The sequence below is a fragment of the Lipotes vexillifer genome, unplaced genomic scaffold (genome assembly GCF_000442215.2).
Source record: "Lipotes vexillifer unplaced genomic scaffold, Lipotes_vexillifer_v1.1 scaffold76, whole genome shotgun sequence".
NCBI lineage: Eukaryota > Metazoa > Chordata > Mammalia > Artiodactyla > Lipotidae > Lipotes > Lipotes vexillifer.
The window spans coordinates 2,186,638-2,205,018 of record NW_006773751.1 but is presented as its reverse complement, the minus strand read 5'-3'; the positions used below and the strand labels follow the sequence as shown (position 1 = coordinate 2,205,018).

Genomic DNA, 18,381 nt, shown 5'->3' with positions numbered 1-18,381 from the left:
TCTTTCCCTTTTTTTTCTTTTTACTTTTTGGAAAACTTAACTAACATCATTGGAAACACTAATCTGGGGAAGTCTCTGCAGAACAAATATAAATTCATCTTGTAAAACCATAAGGTGAGATTCAGACAGAGTAGTTTGTTTTGATGTTGTGTTGGAATTCTTTCATTGAGATCTATTAGGAGACAGAAATAATGATAATTCTTTTTATGTTCCATAAATGAAATTGTCAGACTGTTAAAAATGTATTTCTCTAAACCGTCAGTAGAAAATTAAAGGTCACTGGAAACAAGTGAGTGCCTCTCAAGACTACTTTTATTCAAATATTTAAATGCTGGTATAAGAGAAATGTTTACCTTTGAAAACCATCTCATAGTTTTATTAAAGCTAAAAGTAAGCTTGCTTTAGTATGTTGAAATATGCTAACTGCTAACATGCTTTATAGGGTATTTGAGTAATTTAGTCAGTAAATAAATGGTTAGTGCAAGGCAGCATGCTTCTTGTTATGAGAAACAATACCTTTAATGAGCAAATTTCTCAAAGAGGGGCTAGACATGTGCCTTGTGTCCTTGAGTTGTTTTCATCAAACTGCTATGAGAGGTTACTTCTTAGAAAGTTCAAGAAAGAGCTATAGCATTAAAAAGTGGACAGAAACAAATGAACATATATAAAGTATTTAGAGATGGTTAGTATGAAAAATTTTTGCTGTGACTTTTTGGTTAAGAGGAATAACGAGTAATTTTTGTCATTTAAAAATTTTTAACACAAAATGGTATTTTATTCTCTTTCAGAGATATATTTTAAGATGTATTTTATAAAATAGGCTTGACCTTGCCTTTTTGTATGGTTGTAATTTTATTGCTATATAAGCTCCAAGTATTCTAGAGGATTTTGCCAGATACTACAATAAGTGATTCATGATAAATGTACATTGTAGAGGAAAGAGTTAAGTGCCAATTTAATCAAGAGACTCCTTTTCCATATTATTTTGGGCAGGGTTTGTCCCTAGCTTGTTCCCCACTGTAAATCTAGCAATAAGAGGAGTATTCATAGTCATTCACTCAGCATAGTGACTCTGTTAAATGAGTAAATGCCTGAATCACCGCTTTTTAAAGCTAATGTTAATAAAGTTATGCATGTTGTTCTTATTAATTGTTTAGATGGTTCTTGAAGTAGTTTTCCTTTCTATAATGTCTTTATGAAACAAAACTTCTAGTGTCTCATCAGACAAGGGAAGATCACAGAAAACTCCAACTTCTCCCCTATCTCCAAGTTCCCAGAAATTGTTGCAGTTTGATCTTCCAGGAGCTTCATTAGAAAGATCTAAATCCTCAATAATAGTGACTCCAACTATAACAGGATTTAAGCCTAATGCAACTTTTGCTGATACGAACCTGGCTGCCAGCAGAACGACAGAGATGGCTTCAACACCAGGCAAGTAGATCCATGCAGCTGTAATTTAAAAAATAAGGTATTAATTTTTTTCTGAAAATTTCTTTTCTTTCATTTAAACCATAGAGAAATGTTGTTTCAAGTGGATGCAATTACTTTTTGAAAACAAAAATTGTGCCCGAAAATAAATACTGAAAAGTGCGAGAGATTCAATAGTGGTGACTTTTCCCATTTTGCCAGCATTATTCAAAAGACACTTGAAAAATGTATCCCATATATGTACTCCTAAGTGTTCATAGGTATATATGTATTATGTACACATGCATGTATGTGTGCTCATACACACACAAAAGAAGTAACTATCAAGAAACATTGTACTAATGAGTCACTCTCTTTCCTAAAGAGGAAAGCAGACTTGTTTTTGGACCTTAAAATGAGAAATGAATTTTAGAAATCTGAGATGTAATTTCATGTGAACTTTGATATTTGACAGTTATATGCCTTCCAGGTTCTAAGCGCTTTTCTCCTGCTGGCCTCCAGCATCGTATGGCAGCAGAACTCAGTTACTTGAGCGCCATTGAGGAGTCAGTGCGCCAACTATCAGATGTAGAAAGAGTCAGAGGCATTTCACTTGCTCAGCAGGAGAGTGTGTCTCTGGCTCAGATCATAAAGGTATTTGTGGAGTTTTCTGCATTTTTTTCTCTTTTCTTTGCTATTTCAAATACTTTTAATGATAAGTTAAAAAAACAACAACTTTAACTTGCCAAGTAGAACAAAATAGTCTGTCATACAGTACCTATAAATAACCCTGAGAAGAACTACCATATGCTAAAAAGATAATTAAACATGCAGTATTTGGCAGCAGAACAATAATACAATCATTCTCTTTCAAATACTTCATTTTCCACATTCTCTACATTTTTCGTGACAGTGTGAAAATCAGCTTATCTAACATTTTCAATATTTTCTCTTTTTTGTGACAGGTCAGAAATGGTTGAGTTTTTGTTTCTTTGTTTTGTTTTTTAATACTTTATTTGTACTAAAAAGAAAAGTTTCTGAGATCTAAGTATATGGTAATGCCAGGATAATAGGACTTTCCCTTAGCTAACAAAAATCCAGTGTTCCTCGGTGGGAATGCTATTGATTATATATATATATATATATATATTTAAACTGAGGTAGTATTTAAATATAATAAAATACACAGAATTTAAGTGTATAATTTGATGAATTTTGAACATGTAACAACCACCCTAATCAAAATATAGAACACTTCAGTCACCCAGAAGTTTTACCCAGGCCCCTTTTCAATTAATCTCCCCTCCTAGAGGCAATTAGTATTCTGATTCATATCACCATAGTTTATTTTTGCCAGTTCTAGAACTTCATAAAATGGAAGTATACTTTGTACTCTGTTGTGTTTAGCTTATTTTATGCAATATAACGTTTTTAAGATTAATCCATGTTATTGCATCCATGGTGTTGCTTTTGGTTTTTTTGCTGAGTAACATTCCATTGATGAATATATCACAATTCATTTATCCATTCTCCTGTTGATGTACATTTGTATTATTTCCAGTTTTTGGCTACCCTAAGTATTCCTGCTCTGAACACTTTTTTGCAATGCTCTGTATACAACACATATTTTTATTTTTCTTGCCTAAATACCTAGGAGTGTAATTGCTTGGGTTAAGTGTATGTTTAACTTTATGAGAAACTGCCATTCTGTTTTCCAAAATGGTTGTAACATCTTATACTCTGACAGCAATGTATGAGAGTTCTAGTTGTATTATATCTTTGCTATCATTGTGTATATTGTAGTGAGAGTGAAGTAGTATCTCATTGTGGTTTTAATTTGCATTTCTTTTATGATTGATGAGATTGATCTTTTAGTATATTTATTGATCCAACTTGTGTCTTCTTTTGTGAATATCTGTTCAAATCTTTTGCCTGTTTCATGATTGGGATGTCTTACTTATTGAGTTGTAGGAGTTCTTTATATATTCTAGAAACAAGTCTTTTTCAGATATATCTCAAATATTGCTTTTCATCCTTGATTTGCCTTTTCATTTTCTTAAACTATGTCTTTTGAAGAGCAGAAGATTTTAATTTTGATGAAATCTAGTTTTTAATATTTTTCTTTTATGGGTAGTGCTTTTTGTATTCTAAGAAAACTTTGCCTACCCTAAGATATTAAGGTACTCTAACAAAGATATTCTTTTATTTTTTCCCCAAAGCTTTATAGTTTTGGCTTTTATATTTAAGTGTGCGAACCATTTCAAGTTAATTACGGGTTGTGAGGAATGGGTCAAAGTTAAATTCTTTCCTCCCACATGGATGTTTGGTTGTTCTAGCACCGTTTTCTTCAGTTACCTTGGTACCTTTATCAACATTTAAGTAATCATTTATATGTTGGTCTATTTCTGCACTCTGTTCTTTTCCATTGACTTATTTGTCTAGTACCATACTGTTTTTCTAGTACCATACTATTTTACTATAGCTTTATTAGTACCATACTATTTTTGTTTCTTTTTTTTCAATTAAAAAACTTTTTTATTGGAATATAGCTGATTTACAATATTGTGTTAGTTTCAGGTGTACGGCAAAGTGAATCAGTTATACATATGCATATATCCACTCTTTTTTAGTTTTTTTTTCCCATTTAGGCCATTACAAAGTATTGAGTAGAGTCCCCTGTGCTATACAGTAGATCCTTATAGTAGGTCCTCTGTTTTATATATAGTAGTGTGTATATGTCAATCCCAATCTCCCAATTTATCCCTCCCCCATAGTGAGTCTTGAAATCAGGCTGTAATTACTCCAACTTTGTTCTTCTCAAGATAGTTTTGGCTATTCTACCTTTTTGCATTTCTGTATAACTTTTAGAATCAGTTTGTCGGTTTCTACAAAAAATTTTAAAAGCCTGGTGTCATTTTGATTTGAATGACATTGAATCTATAGATCAGTATGAGGAGAATTCACATCTTAACAATATTGCATCTTCTAATTCATGAACATAGTATCTTTTTCTGTTTGTTCAGGTTTTTAAATATTTCTCTCAGCAGTGTAATTTTCAGTGTAGCGGTCTTACACATTTTAAAAATTATTCTTAAATATTTTATGTCTTTTGATAATAAATGATTTTTTTTTCAGTTTCATTTTCTAGTTGTTCCTCTTAAAATACCGATAGATAGTTCTTTTGTATGGAACTGTTCAACCTTCCTACATTCCTCCCAATAAATAACAGTAGTGCTGTCCATTCATTGTGACAGTAAAAGCTCTCCAGACATTTCCAAATGCTCACTGGTGGACAGTGGAGAGGGGCTGATACCAACTTTATTAAAAAAATCACTGGATTGAGAAAATGACCCTATTGCAGTTGTCATCCTTTCCTTGAGATCTGAAAAACCGCTGACGTTATCTACCATTTTAGGGATACATTAGATCTCTGGGTTTCCAAATACGGACAGGGCATTGTATGACTTTATATCCAGCCTTACCACCTTTAGAGAACCTATATTATTTAGCACTATACCAGAAGAAATGAAAATATATAAATTTATAGATAACATCGTATGGAATAATTGTAAGAAAGAGTCCTGTTAAGAAGGAGACGTTTTGGAGGGCAACATTTTTATGAAGCTGCTCCTTCAAAGTCAAAATAAAGGAATCATAAAATTGTGAGGTGTGAAGCATTATCTTTATTCTTATATTTAGGATGTTTTAATCTCCTCCAAAGAGTTAGTACCATAGCTTTTCTTTTAAACCAGCTTTTTGATACGAGTTCTTAGTCCTGCATGTCTTGGAAATTTTTTATATTACTACATTATTTGAAACACAGTAGGTGGTCACTAAATATTTAGATAAATGATAAATGGTTGATGTCTCCACTATTTCCTGTCTTTCCTTTAGGCTCTGATTAGTTGCTTCAAAAGATCTGTGTTAGGAAAACAGCGTTCTATTTAATTTAGTTTCTGCATTGAAATAGTTCAGTATCTTAGAATTAATAGTTGATCATTTCTTTATTTTGAAGGCACAGCAGCAACGCCATGAAAGAGACTTGGCCCTTTTGAAATTGAAGGCTGAACAAGAGGCTCTGGAGTGTCAGAGACAATTAGAAGAAACCCGAAGCAGAGCAGCTCAGGTAGCTTCTTTTGCAAATTTCTATCCTTGAAATCACTTTAGTATTCTTTTAGTTATATAAGAATAAAAAGGAAAGATGTAAATAATAATGTTTTAGTACATTATACCATATGAGTTAATTTCATGTCATTTGATTCTTGTAGCAACCCTGTGAAATTAAGTAGTCAAGGCCTATCCCCAGTTTAGAGAAATGGAAACTGAGGTACACAGTAGTTACTTGTCTACAGATACATCAACTTGTGAACAGTGGAGTTAAGACTTAAACTTCAGCAGTGATTTTAAGATTCCAGATTTTAAACTCTAAATTTTAAGACATGAAATCAAGATAGTAGTGAAAGGTTTTGGTTTTTTTTTTTTCCTCAAGGCATTTGATCCATGAAACAAATTTACAAGTTAAAACTTATGTGGGTGGGATGAGACTGAGACATAAAGTAAGTTCTCTTTTCACCCTCTTTTATTAACAGGTCCATGTGGAATCATTGCAGCAGGTGGTTAAATCACAACGGGATGTAACTGAAGTCCTGCAGGAAGCAACTTGTAAAATAGCTGCTCAGCAAACAGAGACTGCTCGCCTGACCACAGATGCAGCACGCCAAATCTGTGAGGTGAGAGCCACCAAGAACCCTTTTCCTTTTAGTTCTTTTTAGTCAGTCTGATTACCTTTGGTCTTAGCAGTCATGGGTTTCTAACATCTAGCAAATGCATACTTTTGATAAGTGACTTTCAATGAGGGCCATACCCTATAGAAATGAGGCATCATTTATTGTAGTGTGTTGTCCATGTGAACAATATAGGGGGCAGAAAAAAGATGCAGAAGAACTCTATATTTTGGCCCCTGAGTAAGCTTTTTAAAAAAATATCAATTTTATTGATGTGTAATTTACAAACAATAAAATATATCCATTTTAAGTATACAGTTTTATGAGTTTTGACAGATAGATATAGGTATCTATATATATTTCTTTATCATATCTATCTATTCCTCTGAACACCACCATAATCAAGAAATAAAACTTTTAAGAGTATTGGAAATATTCTTACATGCCCTTTGCAGTCAGTCCCCAATCTTAGTCCCACAGAGCCATGGATCTGTTTTGTATGAAGATGTTTCATTGTTACCTAGAGTGATATTAGTGTCCTTTTTTTTTGATTATACCAAAGATAAAGCCAGAAATAGTTTTACTGCTGTCTCTATATAGGATATCATAATCTATAAAGTTACAGTTTATTTTAGCAGTTACTATTTAGGACTGTTTGTGAAATGATTCTGTTATTAAAAAGCCATGAACCTACTATATGATGGGTACCATGGGGTTGTGCAAATAAGTATAGAGTCTCTTTTCTCAAGAAAATTTTAGATTACAGTTAACAGAGATTTCAAAAACATTTCAATTCGTCAAAGCAGTGATTGAATAAATACCAAATGAATAATACATGGCAATAATGGCTAAGCACAGGGAAGATGTACTTCACATTGTTGGTCAGAAAAGACTTAGATAGGAAGTTCTAATTGAATTGATTCTTGAAGGAAGATTTAATTTTTGGTTTACTGTGGCTTATTTTGGATTTGAAGGTTTTCTGTCTAATAATTCATAGATTGTTATAGCTGGGTGAAACCTTAGAAATCATGTGGTCTAGCTCTATTTTTATAAGGAAGTTGTTGAAACTTAAAGAGTCTAAATGACATGCCCACAATATTTTACCTAATATGGCAGAATTTGCTTGTTCTCAATCCAGTGATCTTTCTAAGACACTCTGCTCACTCTCAGTTCTTCTGTGATGTTACCTTTTTATATCTACTTTGCCTTGTGTGTGTTCATATTTAGATGGCAGAGTTGACTCGAACTCATATCTCAGATGCCATCACTGCTTCAGGAGCTCCCCTAGCAACGCTATATGACCACCAGCGGCAGTATGCTCCAGACTTCGTGAAACAACTAAGGACAAGAGCTGAAACAGATAGGTTAATATCCAGTCATTCAGCAAATATGTCATGAGTATCTGTTATGTCCCAGGCACTGTTGTGGGTACTGGAAATACAGTTATGGGCATACAGTCTGGTTGGGAAGAGAGACATTAATCAAATATCCTTTAAGTGGATGAACACTTACAAATTAAGCATTATGAAAGAAAGGAACATATGTCTTTGCGATATACAACAAAGGAGTTTGAATAGCAAGGAGGTCAGAGAAGGTTTTCCTGAGGAAGTAAAGCTTATGGTGAGATCCAGTGGATGAAAGGGAGTCAGTGATGTAAAGGAGGTAAGGAATAGGCAGGTCAGTACATGCAAAGGTGGAGGAGAAGATGAAGGAAGATGGGGGCAAAGGGCAAAGAGGAGAATGGTAGGAGATGATGCAGGGATCAGACTATGGTAGAACTTTGCAGATCTTATGGATTTTGTAGTTTATTCTAGGAGCAATGTAAAGTCATTGGAGAGTTTTTTAGGCAGGGCTGGGTGATGTCTTCATGTTTATGTGTAATTTTTAAAAATAAATTTATTTATTTTTGTTTGCATTGGGTCTTCATTGCTACGCGCTGGCTTTTTTCTAGTTGCGGCGAGTGGGGGCTACTGTTCGTTGAGGTGCGCAGGCTTCTCATTGTGGTGGCTTCTCGTTGCGGAGCACGGGCTCTAGGAGCGCAGGCTTCAGTAGCTCTAGCACGTGGGCTCAGTAGTTATGATTTGGGGCTCTAGAGTGTCAGTAGTTGCAGGCTTCAGTAGCTCTAGCACGTGGGCTCAGTAGTTATGATTTGGGGCTCTAGAGTGCAGGCTCAGTAGTTGTGGTGCACGGGCTTAGCTGCTCCGCAGCATGTGGGATCTTCCCAGATCAGGGCTTGAACCCGTGTCCCTTGCACTGGCAGGCAGATTCCTAACCACTGCACCACCAGGGAAGTCCTGTATGTGTATTTTTTTACATCACATTTTGACTGTCTCTAATTTATAGATTTTAAGTCTCTATTCACATTCATTGATACTTGGGGTGATTTGTGTTTATTTCTCGTAATAAATAGAAGATATTCTTTAATGTGTTGTACACTTTTCTGTGAGCAAATGCCTTTCTTTCTCAATTACTTTGCAACAGTTATTTCATAATTTGTATTCATTCAAGATTTTGTCTCATGTTAATATTAAGCAGTACTTAAAAATCTTTCTCTTGTTTGAGACTTTAAATGTTTTAATCAGTTTTTATTTTCTTTGTAGGAAAAGTCAATCTGGTCCACTCTCTCAGAGTAAAGAAGGGACCCTTGACTCCAAGCATCAGAAGTTTTCCCCTTCATATGATAGTTATTCTGAGTCTTCAAGATACAAGAATCGTGATAGAAGGTAAAAAGACTTTGATTTAGTAAAGTCTGATAGACATTAGACATTGCTTAGGCATTGCTTTTTTTTGATTCATTAATCTTGTTTCTTTAAATGAAATAGTGTCTTCCCTTCTGTTCTGGCTTCCCCCATTTAATTAGCTGATTTACAAAATAGTTGTTCCATGTAATAATACAGCTACCATTCCTTGACAGTTTACATTGTACAAGTACTGTATAAGTTGTTCTTTCTGCATTTAATCTTCACAACAATCTTCCAAGACAGATATCCTCTTTTTATAGATAAGGGAACTGAGGCTCATGAAGATGTTAAGAAACTCACCCACAGTCACATAGCTAGTGGCACACCAAGGAATTGAACCATGGTTTATCTGGCTCCAAAGCATGTTGCTTTGCTGACATCCATATTTTTTGACATTTCTGTATGTACTAATTTTTATCATTATGAAAGAAGATTGAATACTTTGTCCTTGTACTTGGCACAAGTATTAACATCTATAATTTTCAATTGTGGTTCTGTCCTTGGATTAAAAGGTTTTAGAGGCCTCTTTCCAGCATTCTTAGAGGTAGGATACCTATATTGTCAAAGTATACTAAAACCTCAAAGTATACTATACTATACTATATTGTCAAAGTATACTAAAGTATACTATATATACTATACTATATAGTATATAGTATATACTATATACATATAGTATATACTATATATATAGTATATAGTATATTTATACTATATACTATATATATATATACACTATATAGTATAGTAGTATAGTATATACTATACTATACTATATTGTCAAAGTATACTAAAACCTCAAAGTATACTAAAACCTCAATTTAAAAATTAAATCATGAGACTAAAAAACAGGAAGATTAATGTGAGGTAAGTACCAGCAGTTATTAAGTACTTACTCTGTGTCTGGAACTATATGACTTTCATTTAACCTTCACTGACAATTTAGGCCATCATCTGAGTTACTGCAGTGGACTCCTAATAGGTTTCCCTGTCCTGTAACCTTTTCCCACTTCATACATTAACCACATGGCAACCAGAGTGATTTTTCTAAAATTTGCAGCCAATTGGTTACTTACCTGTTTGAAACCTTCAGTGTTTCCTCAGAGCCACTTAGTATAGTGTGAAAGTCCCTTTATTATTGAGTCTTTAGCCCATCTCCAGCCCTGTCACTTGGCATTTCTCCTCTTACCATATTCTACTGGTTCTGACTACTTCCATTTCTCTAAAGAGCCATGCTCTCTTTGTCTCCTGTGCCATTACATATGATGTACCTTCTTTCTGGACCCTCCCTGCTCCATTTCATTTAGTTTACTTTTACTTGCCCTTTAAGAATCAGTATTACCCCTCATCTGCTTTAGAGATCCCTTCTGTGTTCTCCCACAGCACTCAGTATAACTATACAGCCTTTACCACCTTCTATATTCTCACTCCTTTACTTATCACTTGTAGACTAGACTTGGAGTTCTTTGAGGGCTTCATTTTCATCATCCCCAAAAGAAACCCTGTACCCATTAACAGTCACTTCTTATGTCCTTTTCCAGCCTCTGGTGACAGCTAATCTACTCTCTATTTCTATTTTATATGGATTTTTATCTGTTTTGGACATTTCATATAAATAGCATCATACAATGTGTGGTTCTTTGCTACTGGCTTCTTTGACTTACCATAATGTTTTCAAGGTTTGTCTATCATGTATCAGTACTTTATTCCTTTATATAGCCAAATAATCTACTGCATGGATATCCCACAATTATCCATCAGTTGATGGACATTAGGATCGTTTCCACTTTTTGGCTCTTATGAATGGTGCCACTGTGTACATTCATGTACAAGTTTTTGTGTGGTCATGTGTTTTCGTTTCTCTTGGGTATATACTTAGGAAAAGGATTGCTGGGTCATAATAGTAACTCTGTTTAACATCTTGAAGATATGCCAAACTGTTTTCCAAAACAGCTGCTCCATTTTACATTTTCACCAGGAATATAAAAATTTTCCACATCTTTACCCACACTTGTTGGTAGGCTAATGAAGACTGTGTCATTCTTATATCCCCAGAGCTTAACGAAATGCCTAGCACATAGTAGGCAATCTACTACATGTTTATTGAGCGAATGATTGGTGTGTAACTGCTAAGTGGAAGAATTGAGATTAACCCCATATCCTACTGACTCCAAAGCACTTGCAGTCTCCTGCATTTGGTCTTTTACCTTATATCTTTATTATACAGTTTATCCTTTTGAAAACATTTATTAAGCCAGACAAATAATTGCGTAAAATTCTGATACAAACTATCGTAGAAATATGCACAGAAAAACAGTATAAACACAGAGACAGACCTTCCTTGGGAGTGGAGAAGGGGTCCACAAACAATTTGCAGAAATGATACTTCAACTGAGTCTTGATTTCATTAGGCAGAGAGGGAAGGAAGGGCATGTCACAAGAGGAAATAGCTTATTCAGAGGATCTCAAAACCTGGCTTATGATTGGCTATATATTTATCTTTAGTGAATGGATAAATTAAGGAAAGCAAAGAGGGAGGAAGGAAAACACTGAACTTAAAAACAAGTTCACTAAGCATTTGGAAATTTGAGGCTTAAAGTCAGGGGAAGGGTGGAGCTAGTGATACAGATTTGAGGCTCGTTCCAAATGATAGCAGTTGAAATTATAGAGATGCATAAGATTGTCCAAGGAGAGTATATAGCATAAAGGAGAAAGGAACCAAAACCAAAACCCTAGGAAGCACAGTCATTTTAAGAAAAGGTAGAAAAATTAAAAGGAAGCGAAAGAAACACAGGAAAACTTGCTAGGGAGGTAGGAAGAGAAGCAGGTGGGAGTAGAGTCAGGGAATATAAGAAAGGAGAACCCTTTTATTTATCATTTAATTTTGATATAATTTCAAGCTTACAACAACTTTGCAGGAATAATATAAAGTTCCCAAATATCTTTCATCCAGGTTACCCTAGTGTTAACACTTTACTACATTTGCTTTAGTGAACTTTTAAAAAAGGAGATAAGAGGTTCATACCTCTGATATTGTAGAAAAAGAAATTATCTATTGGATTTGACAATTAGAGTTTAGGTGGAGTTTACAAGAACCATTCCAGTAGAATAGTTGGGAATTGAAGCAGACTGCAATAAATTATGAGGTTTATAATTTAACAGCAGATAGAAGCCTCTTTTCCCAGTAGATTGATTTTAAAATGAAAGGAAAAAAGGGAGTGATAGCCTGAGAATATTGATTCCCCATTATGACTATTTAAAAGTGAAACCTTCCTTTCTTCTACTCATCTTTCCTGAAACAGTTTCTTCTCAGACTTATATCTATGTAGCATTTTTATATCTTACATTATATCTTTCGTCATTTCATATCTTGATCATAAGGCATATTTCCTTGGCCAGATAAGTTTACTTTGAAGTTATGATCCTTATTTTGTTACCTTTATTTTTTTTCTGGTTTGTTTCCATAATATCCTTAAACAGGAGTAGTAGTGGTAGCAGCCGTCAAGAAAGTCCTTCAGTTCCATCTTGTAAGGAAAATGAGAAGAAACTTCATGGTGAAAAGATGGAGAGTTCTATTGATGAACAGGTCCAGACTGCTGTGGATGATTCTCTGCGAAGTGATAGTGTACCATCTCTTCCCGATGAGAAAGGTAACTTTCTTTGCACATGTATGTATAATTATTGTTTGGGGAGGCTTCCAGAACCCTTTGAGATATTTGTGACTGAACTAATTAATATAATTAGACAAGGTTTTATGTCTGATATTAAATGTATTCAGGTGAAACTGTTTGAAGGCCATACACCATGCCAGTAGTAACCTTGCTAATATTTTACATGGTTGTGTGTCATGATTCTGAGGGAAGGCAAGACTAAATCTAGGTGACCATGCATGTGAATGGAATATATACTCAGTACTGAAAAAAATTACTTTTATCCTTTTGTAGATGTGTAACACGATCATAAAAAGGAGAATCCATTATTAGAACTTTAAATTTTAAACAATATAATAAGGTACAATTTCTTATAAATGATAACATCAGATATATTAAATAGATTAAAATTCATTACTTTTCCTGGATCATAAATTAAAGCTGTACTCCTATCAAATCATGGGTAGTAAATAATATAGCAAAGAAAACAGAATCTGGCAACAAATGGCACCTTTAAGACATTAAGTTGGTAAATTAATGGCCCCCATTCTAGATTTATTTTTTAAATAACTGGTCATTAAGTAGTGCTTTTGATTGATAGTCTAGAACCGTAGTCTTCAAAGCAGGATAGGCAAGACAGTCTTTGGAGTGTAAGAAGAAAATATTTAAATTTAAAATTTTTTCATCCTTTAAAAATCTTTTCTGTAAATTTTATAGTGAATATAATATAGGGATGTAGTAGTCTATAGTTACGGCAGCCCTAGCTGATTAATACAGATGTTGGTACCTAGAAGTTGGGGTGATGCTATAACAAATACTAAAAGTGTAGCAGTTGCTTTGGAACTGGATGACGAGTAAAGGATAGAAGAGTTTTGAGGTTCATGCAAGAAAAAGCCTACACTGCCTTGCAGAGATTGTTGGTCATTAAAGGTGATTCCGATGACGTCCAATAAAGGTGGAAATGAGGAACATGTTATTGGAAACTGGAGGATAGGCAATCCTTGTTATAAAGTGGCAAAGAACTTGACTGAACTTGTTCTAGTGTTTTGTGGAAAGTGGAAGTTAAAAGTGGTGACCTTGGATATTTAGCTGAGGAGATTTCTAAGTAAAATGTTGAAGGCATAGCCTAGTTTCTTCTTACTGCTTATAGTAAAATGTGAGAGAAGAAATAAACTGAAGGAATTATTAAGCAAAAAGAAACCAGAATTTGAAGATTTGGAAAATTCTCAGCCTATCCATATTGTGAAAAATGAGAAAGTGAGTTCTGGAGAGAACACCAAGGGTGTGACCGGACAGTTACTTCCTAAAGACATTACCCATGGATTTAATCAGCCATCTCAGCATGTTCAGCAGAAGCCAGGCACAGAGATGGGGTTATACTAGCAGAGACACAGCCAGTTTGGACTAAAGGGCAAGAGACAGGATGAAATATAGGAAAGCTTTCAGACTTCTGGGATTCTGTGGGATGAGACAGTAGAGCTGTCCAGCTGTGAACATGCCTATCTTTCAAGAAAGCTAAGGTGGCTAGAATTCATGGGGCAACCAAAATCCAAAGAAATTAAAACACTGAAAAACTAGTATGAAGAGGAAAACGGGAAAATCTAGGTCACTTTGGTTTGGCAATGATTTCTTAGGTACAACACCAAAAGTACAATCCATGAAGGAAGAAATTGATAAGGTACACTTTGTTAAAAATTAAAAACTTCTGCTCTGTAAGAGACATTATTAAGAGAATGAAAAGCCACAGACTGTTAGAAAATATTTGTAAATCACATTGGATAAAAGGCTTATATTCAGAATGTATAAAGGACTTTTAAAACTCATCAGGAAAATCAGCAACCCAATTAAAAAATACGCAAAAGAGCTGAACAGACACACTTCGTTGAAGAAAATATACAAATGGCAGATAGACATGGGAAAGGTCTTCAATATCATATATTTATAGGGAAGTGAAAATTAAAATCTCAATGAGAGGGCTTCCCTGGTGGCGCAGTGGTTGAGAGTCCGCCTGCCGATGCAGGGGACACGGGTTCGTGCCCTGGTCCGGGAGCATGCCACATGCCGCGGAGTGGCTGGGCCCGTGAGCCATGGCCGCTGAGCCTGCACGTCCGGAGACTGCTCCTGTGGCCGCAGGAGAGGCCACAACAGTGAGAGGCCCACGTACTGCAAAAAAAAAAGAAAAAAAAAAAATCTCAATGAGAGGGCTTCCCTGGAGGCGCAGTGGTTGAGAGTCCGCCTGCCGATGCAGGGGACACGGGTTCGTGCCCTGGTCCGGGAGCATGCCACATGCCGCGGAGTGGCTGGGCCCGTGAGCCATGGCCGCTGAGCCTGCACGTCCGGAGACTGCTCCTGTGGCCGCAGGAGAGGCCACAACAGTGAGAGGCCCACGTACTGCAAAAAAAAAAGAAAAAAAAAAAATCTCAATGAGATGCTGTAACTTGCCTATTGGAATAGCTAAAATCCAAAATAACAACAAATTGGTGGCAAGGATGCTGAGCAGCAGGAACTTGAATTCATCACTCATGAGAATACAAAATGGCACAGCGCCGCTGGAAGACATTTACACAGCATTTTATAATGACCCAGCAATCACATGCCTAGGTATTTGCCCAAGTGATCTGAAAACTTATGTCCACACAAAAATCTATACGCTAATATTTGTGGCATAATTATTCATAATTGCTAAAAAAATTGGAAGCTGTTCAGGGCTTCTAATTGAATGTCTACTGAAAACTGTTATAATGATAAAATCTACTTGCTCCATATTCTTTTATTATAGATTCAACTTCTCTTGCAACAGAATATTCCCTGAAATTTGATGAATCCATGACAGAAGATGAAATAGAAGAAAGATCATTTCGATCTTTACTACCTTCTGAGAGTCATCGCAGATTTAACATGGAAAAGAAAAGAGGCCATCATGATGACTCTGATGAAGAAACTTCCCCAGAAAAGACTCCACTGTCCTCTGCCAAGGTGTGTTTTAGTTTACCTGTGGAGATACTTCATAAATAGTTGTGGATGTGTTCTCTCAAAGGTATGAGGAATTATTTTGTACTTGAACTCAATTGTCAGCTACCAGAATGATTTTCCTGAGATATCAATTTTATGTTATATTTTTGGTATAGAATCTGGCTTTGCTTTCCATATAAAGTAGCTTACAAACTTATTCCTTGGAATGATATGTAAGGCTTTTGAGGATCTGAGCCAAAGTTATGTCTTTAGCTTTTTCACTTACTTCATTCACCCTTACAACACTGTATTCCATTTAAAACTTTTCATTTATATCTTTCTTCTTATTAAATTGTAAGCCTTTTGAATAACAGGGGCAAATTCTTACCCAGCTTTACACCCCTGGGACAATACCTAGCTTACAGTAGTTGTTTGTTAAAATTTTATTGGGTGAATAAATTAGCAGATGAACGTTACTGGCTTTCACATGCCTTCCCCCGCCCCCCAGTACGCGGGCCTCTCACTGCTGTGGCCTCTCCCGTTGCGGAGCACAGGCTCCGGACGCGCAGGCTCAGCAGCCATGGCTCACGGGCCTAGCCGCTCCGCGGCATGTGGGATCTTCCCGGACCGCGGCACGAACCTGTGTTCCCTGCATCTGCAGGCGGACTCTTAACCACTGCGCCACCAGGGAAGCCCCCCACATGCCTTTTTTTTTTGAAGAATGTTCTTTTACGTGGCTGGCAGCCTTTTTATATACATAATTTATTTTTATAAGTGCATACCTCTTTTAATGAAGTTAATTAAGTTCCAAAAGGTTTAGAGGGTGATAAACAGGACATAAACTCTCTAACTCAGGAGCTGAGCATGCCATTCTCAGGAGGACAAGACAGCTTTTCTAAATTTACTATGGAGATGGTTAGACAGTATATGAAAGAAGAGGAAATGAGAGCAGCTCACCAGTCTTCACTCCTGCGTCTCCGTGAAAAGGCCTTGAAGGAGAAAACTAAAGCTGAATTAGCCTGGCTAGAGCATCAGAAAAAGTAAGTTCTTTCAGTGAACATAGTTTTGACTGTTTGATTTCTCCTTTCATGAAAAGGAAATGCCTTGTTTTTAAAGATGTTTTTCTTTCCTCATCTAATTTAATTGGATCAACCCAGTTTCTCAAGCTAGAAATACAGCAGTCATCCTTGAATCATGTTGCTTTCAAGACATACTAAACATATAACATTTTCTTTGCATTTCTCTTTTATCACTTAACTGACTCTTATATTGTTATTTTATACTTAATTCCTTTACTATGTTATAAATTTCTCAAAGCTATTTTACCTTTAAAGGACATAGTCTAGGGTTTGCATATATCATATATCCAATAAAATATTTGTTGGGTTAGGAGTTGCTGCATGCAGCAACTGTTTCCCACATTTGAAAATGATAAATGGGTTAGACATTTGTTAGTGGTTGAGAATTCTTGACATTAGAATAGAAATTTAATCTAATCTTTGTCTCAATGGGAATAATTGCAGACATCTACGAGATAAAGGAGAAGATGATAAAATGCCCCCACTCCGAAAGAAACAACGGGGTTTGCTCTTAAGGTTGCAGCAAGAAAAGGTATGTTAGGAAAAACACTCCTTTAAGAGAACGTAAGGTGACAAGGTAGATTGTGGAATCTATTATTTTGCCTAATCTTTTTCTTACTATCACATTAAAGGAGATTTAGTTGATATTTACCACTGTTGATACCTACTACTGTAATTACAGGAGTTGGTTAGTGGCCTATCGTATTTCTCCTAAATTAAGGTTGTGTTTCACTGCTAACTGAATACAATATAGAGTAAGACCTTCTGCCTTCATTTACTGTGTAAAATAAAGTTGTGCTTTGATATGCATATTTTTAAAATTAAGATGTTTGTGAGTCTAATTGGATTAATTTTTTAGTTACCGTTTCATCTGTTTTTTGACCTTTTTCTGTTATTTTTTGAACACATTATTCATAGTTATTTTAACTTCCTTATCTGCTAACTCTATCATTTGGACACCTTTGTGTCTGCTACTATTGTCTGTTTTTATTTTTTATTATCATATGACCCTTTTTCTTAAGATGCCTAGTAATTTTTTTTATTGAGTGTTGGACACTGTATAAATAACTGCAAAGGCTCCAGACGATGTTATCTTCCCCTAGAGAGGATTTATCCTTTTGTCTTCTATGCAGTTAGAGTGGTCAGCTGTTGACTTTATTCCACTCAGGGGCTGAGCTGGGTTGGCATTGGGTTGCAGACTTGGTAAACCTCAGTCTCCTTCTGCTTTGCATTAACACTCGGTTGTGACCCCAAAGGGATTTCAGTTGAAAACCAGGTTAACCGTTTTTACCAGCACAAAAGACTGTTGGGGATTTCTGCTCTGCTGTTGAGAGGTTTCTGGCTTAATTCCTTAGCCTTTTTGCCTATGCTGCTTTAGAATTGTTGGATGTTTTGAGGTGAAGACAGAGTTTGAAGGCTTAAGTCTTAAGACTTAAGTTTAAGACTTAACTGTCTTAGGTCTTCAGTTTTTGTCACTGCAGTTCTCTGTAGCTGGTGGGAGTGTTAACTGGTGTAACGACTTTCAGAGCAGTTTGACTATAACTAGGTAAATTGAAGACACAATTTATGACTCAGCATTACTATGTGTTGGTAAATATCCTAGAGAAGCTTTTACAGTATATAGGGAAAATATTCTCTTCAGTAAGAGAATAGATGAACCAGGGCATATTTCTGCAAGAAAATATAACACTGCAGGAAAAAAGAATGCATTAAAATAAGAACTGTTTAGGGCTTCCCTGGTGGCGCAGTGGTTGAGAGTCCGCCTGCCGATGCAGGGGATACGGGTTCGTGCCCCGGTCTGGGAAGATCCCACATGCCGTGGAGCGGC

General features: G+C 35.7%; 1 protein-coding gene across 1 annotated transcript in view; it reads left to right on the top strand.

The window, feature by feature from the left end:
- CEP350 (centrosomal protein 350) overlaps positions 1 to 18,381 on the top strand; it is a 135,761-nt gene that overhangs the window by 51,142 nt on the left and 66,238 nt on the right. Inside the window, exons 15-24 of the mRNA XM_007448517.1 lie at positions 1,214 to 1,431; positions 1,898 to 2,061; positions 5,423 to 5,533; positions 5,997 to 6,137; positions 7,359 to 7,495; positions 8,732 to 8,854; positions 12,353 to 12,522; positions 15,302 to 15,498; positions 16,330 to 16,514; positions 16,998 to 17,085. Coding sequence (XP_007448579.1) covers positions 1,214 to 1,431; positions 1,898 to 2,061; positions 5,423 to 5,533; positions 5,997 to 6,137; positions 7,359 to 7,495; positions 8,732 to 8,854; positions 12,353 to 12,522; positions 15,302 to 15,498; positions 16,330 to 16,514; positions 16,998 to 17,085 — 1,534 coding nt within the window. The remainder of the gene's footprint in view (positions 1 to 1,213; positions 1,432 to 1,897; positions 2,062 to 5,422; positions 5,534 to 5,996; positions 6,138 to 7,358; positions 7,496 to 8,731; positions 8,855 to 12,352; positions 12,523 to 15,301; positions 15,499 to 16,329; positions 16,515 to 16,997; positions 17,086 to 18,381) is intronic.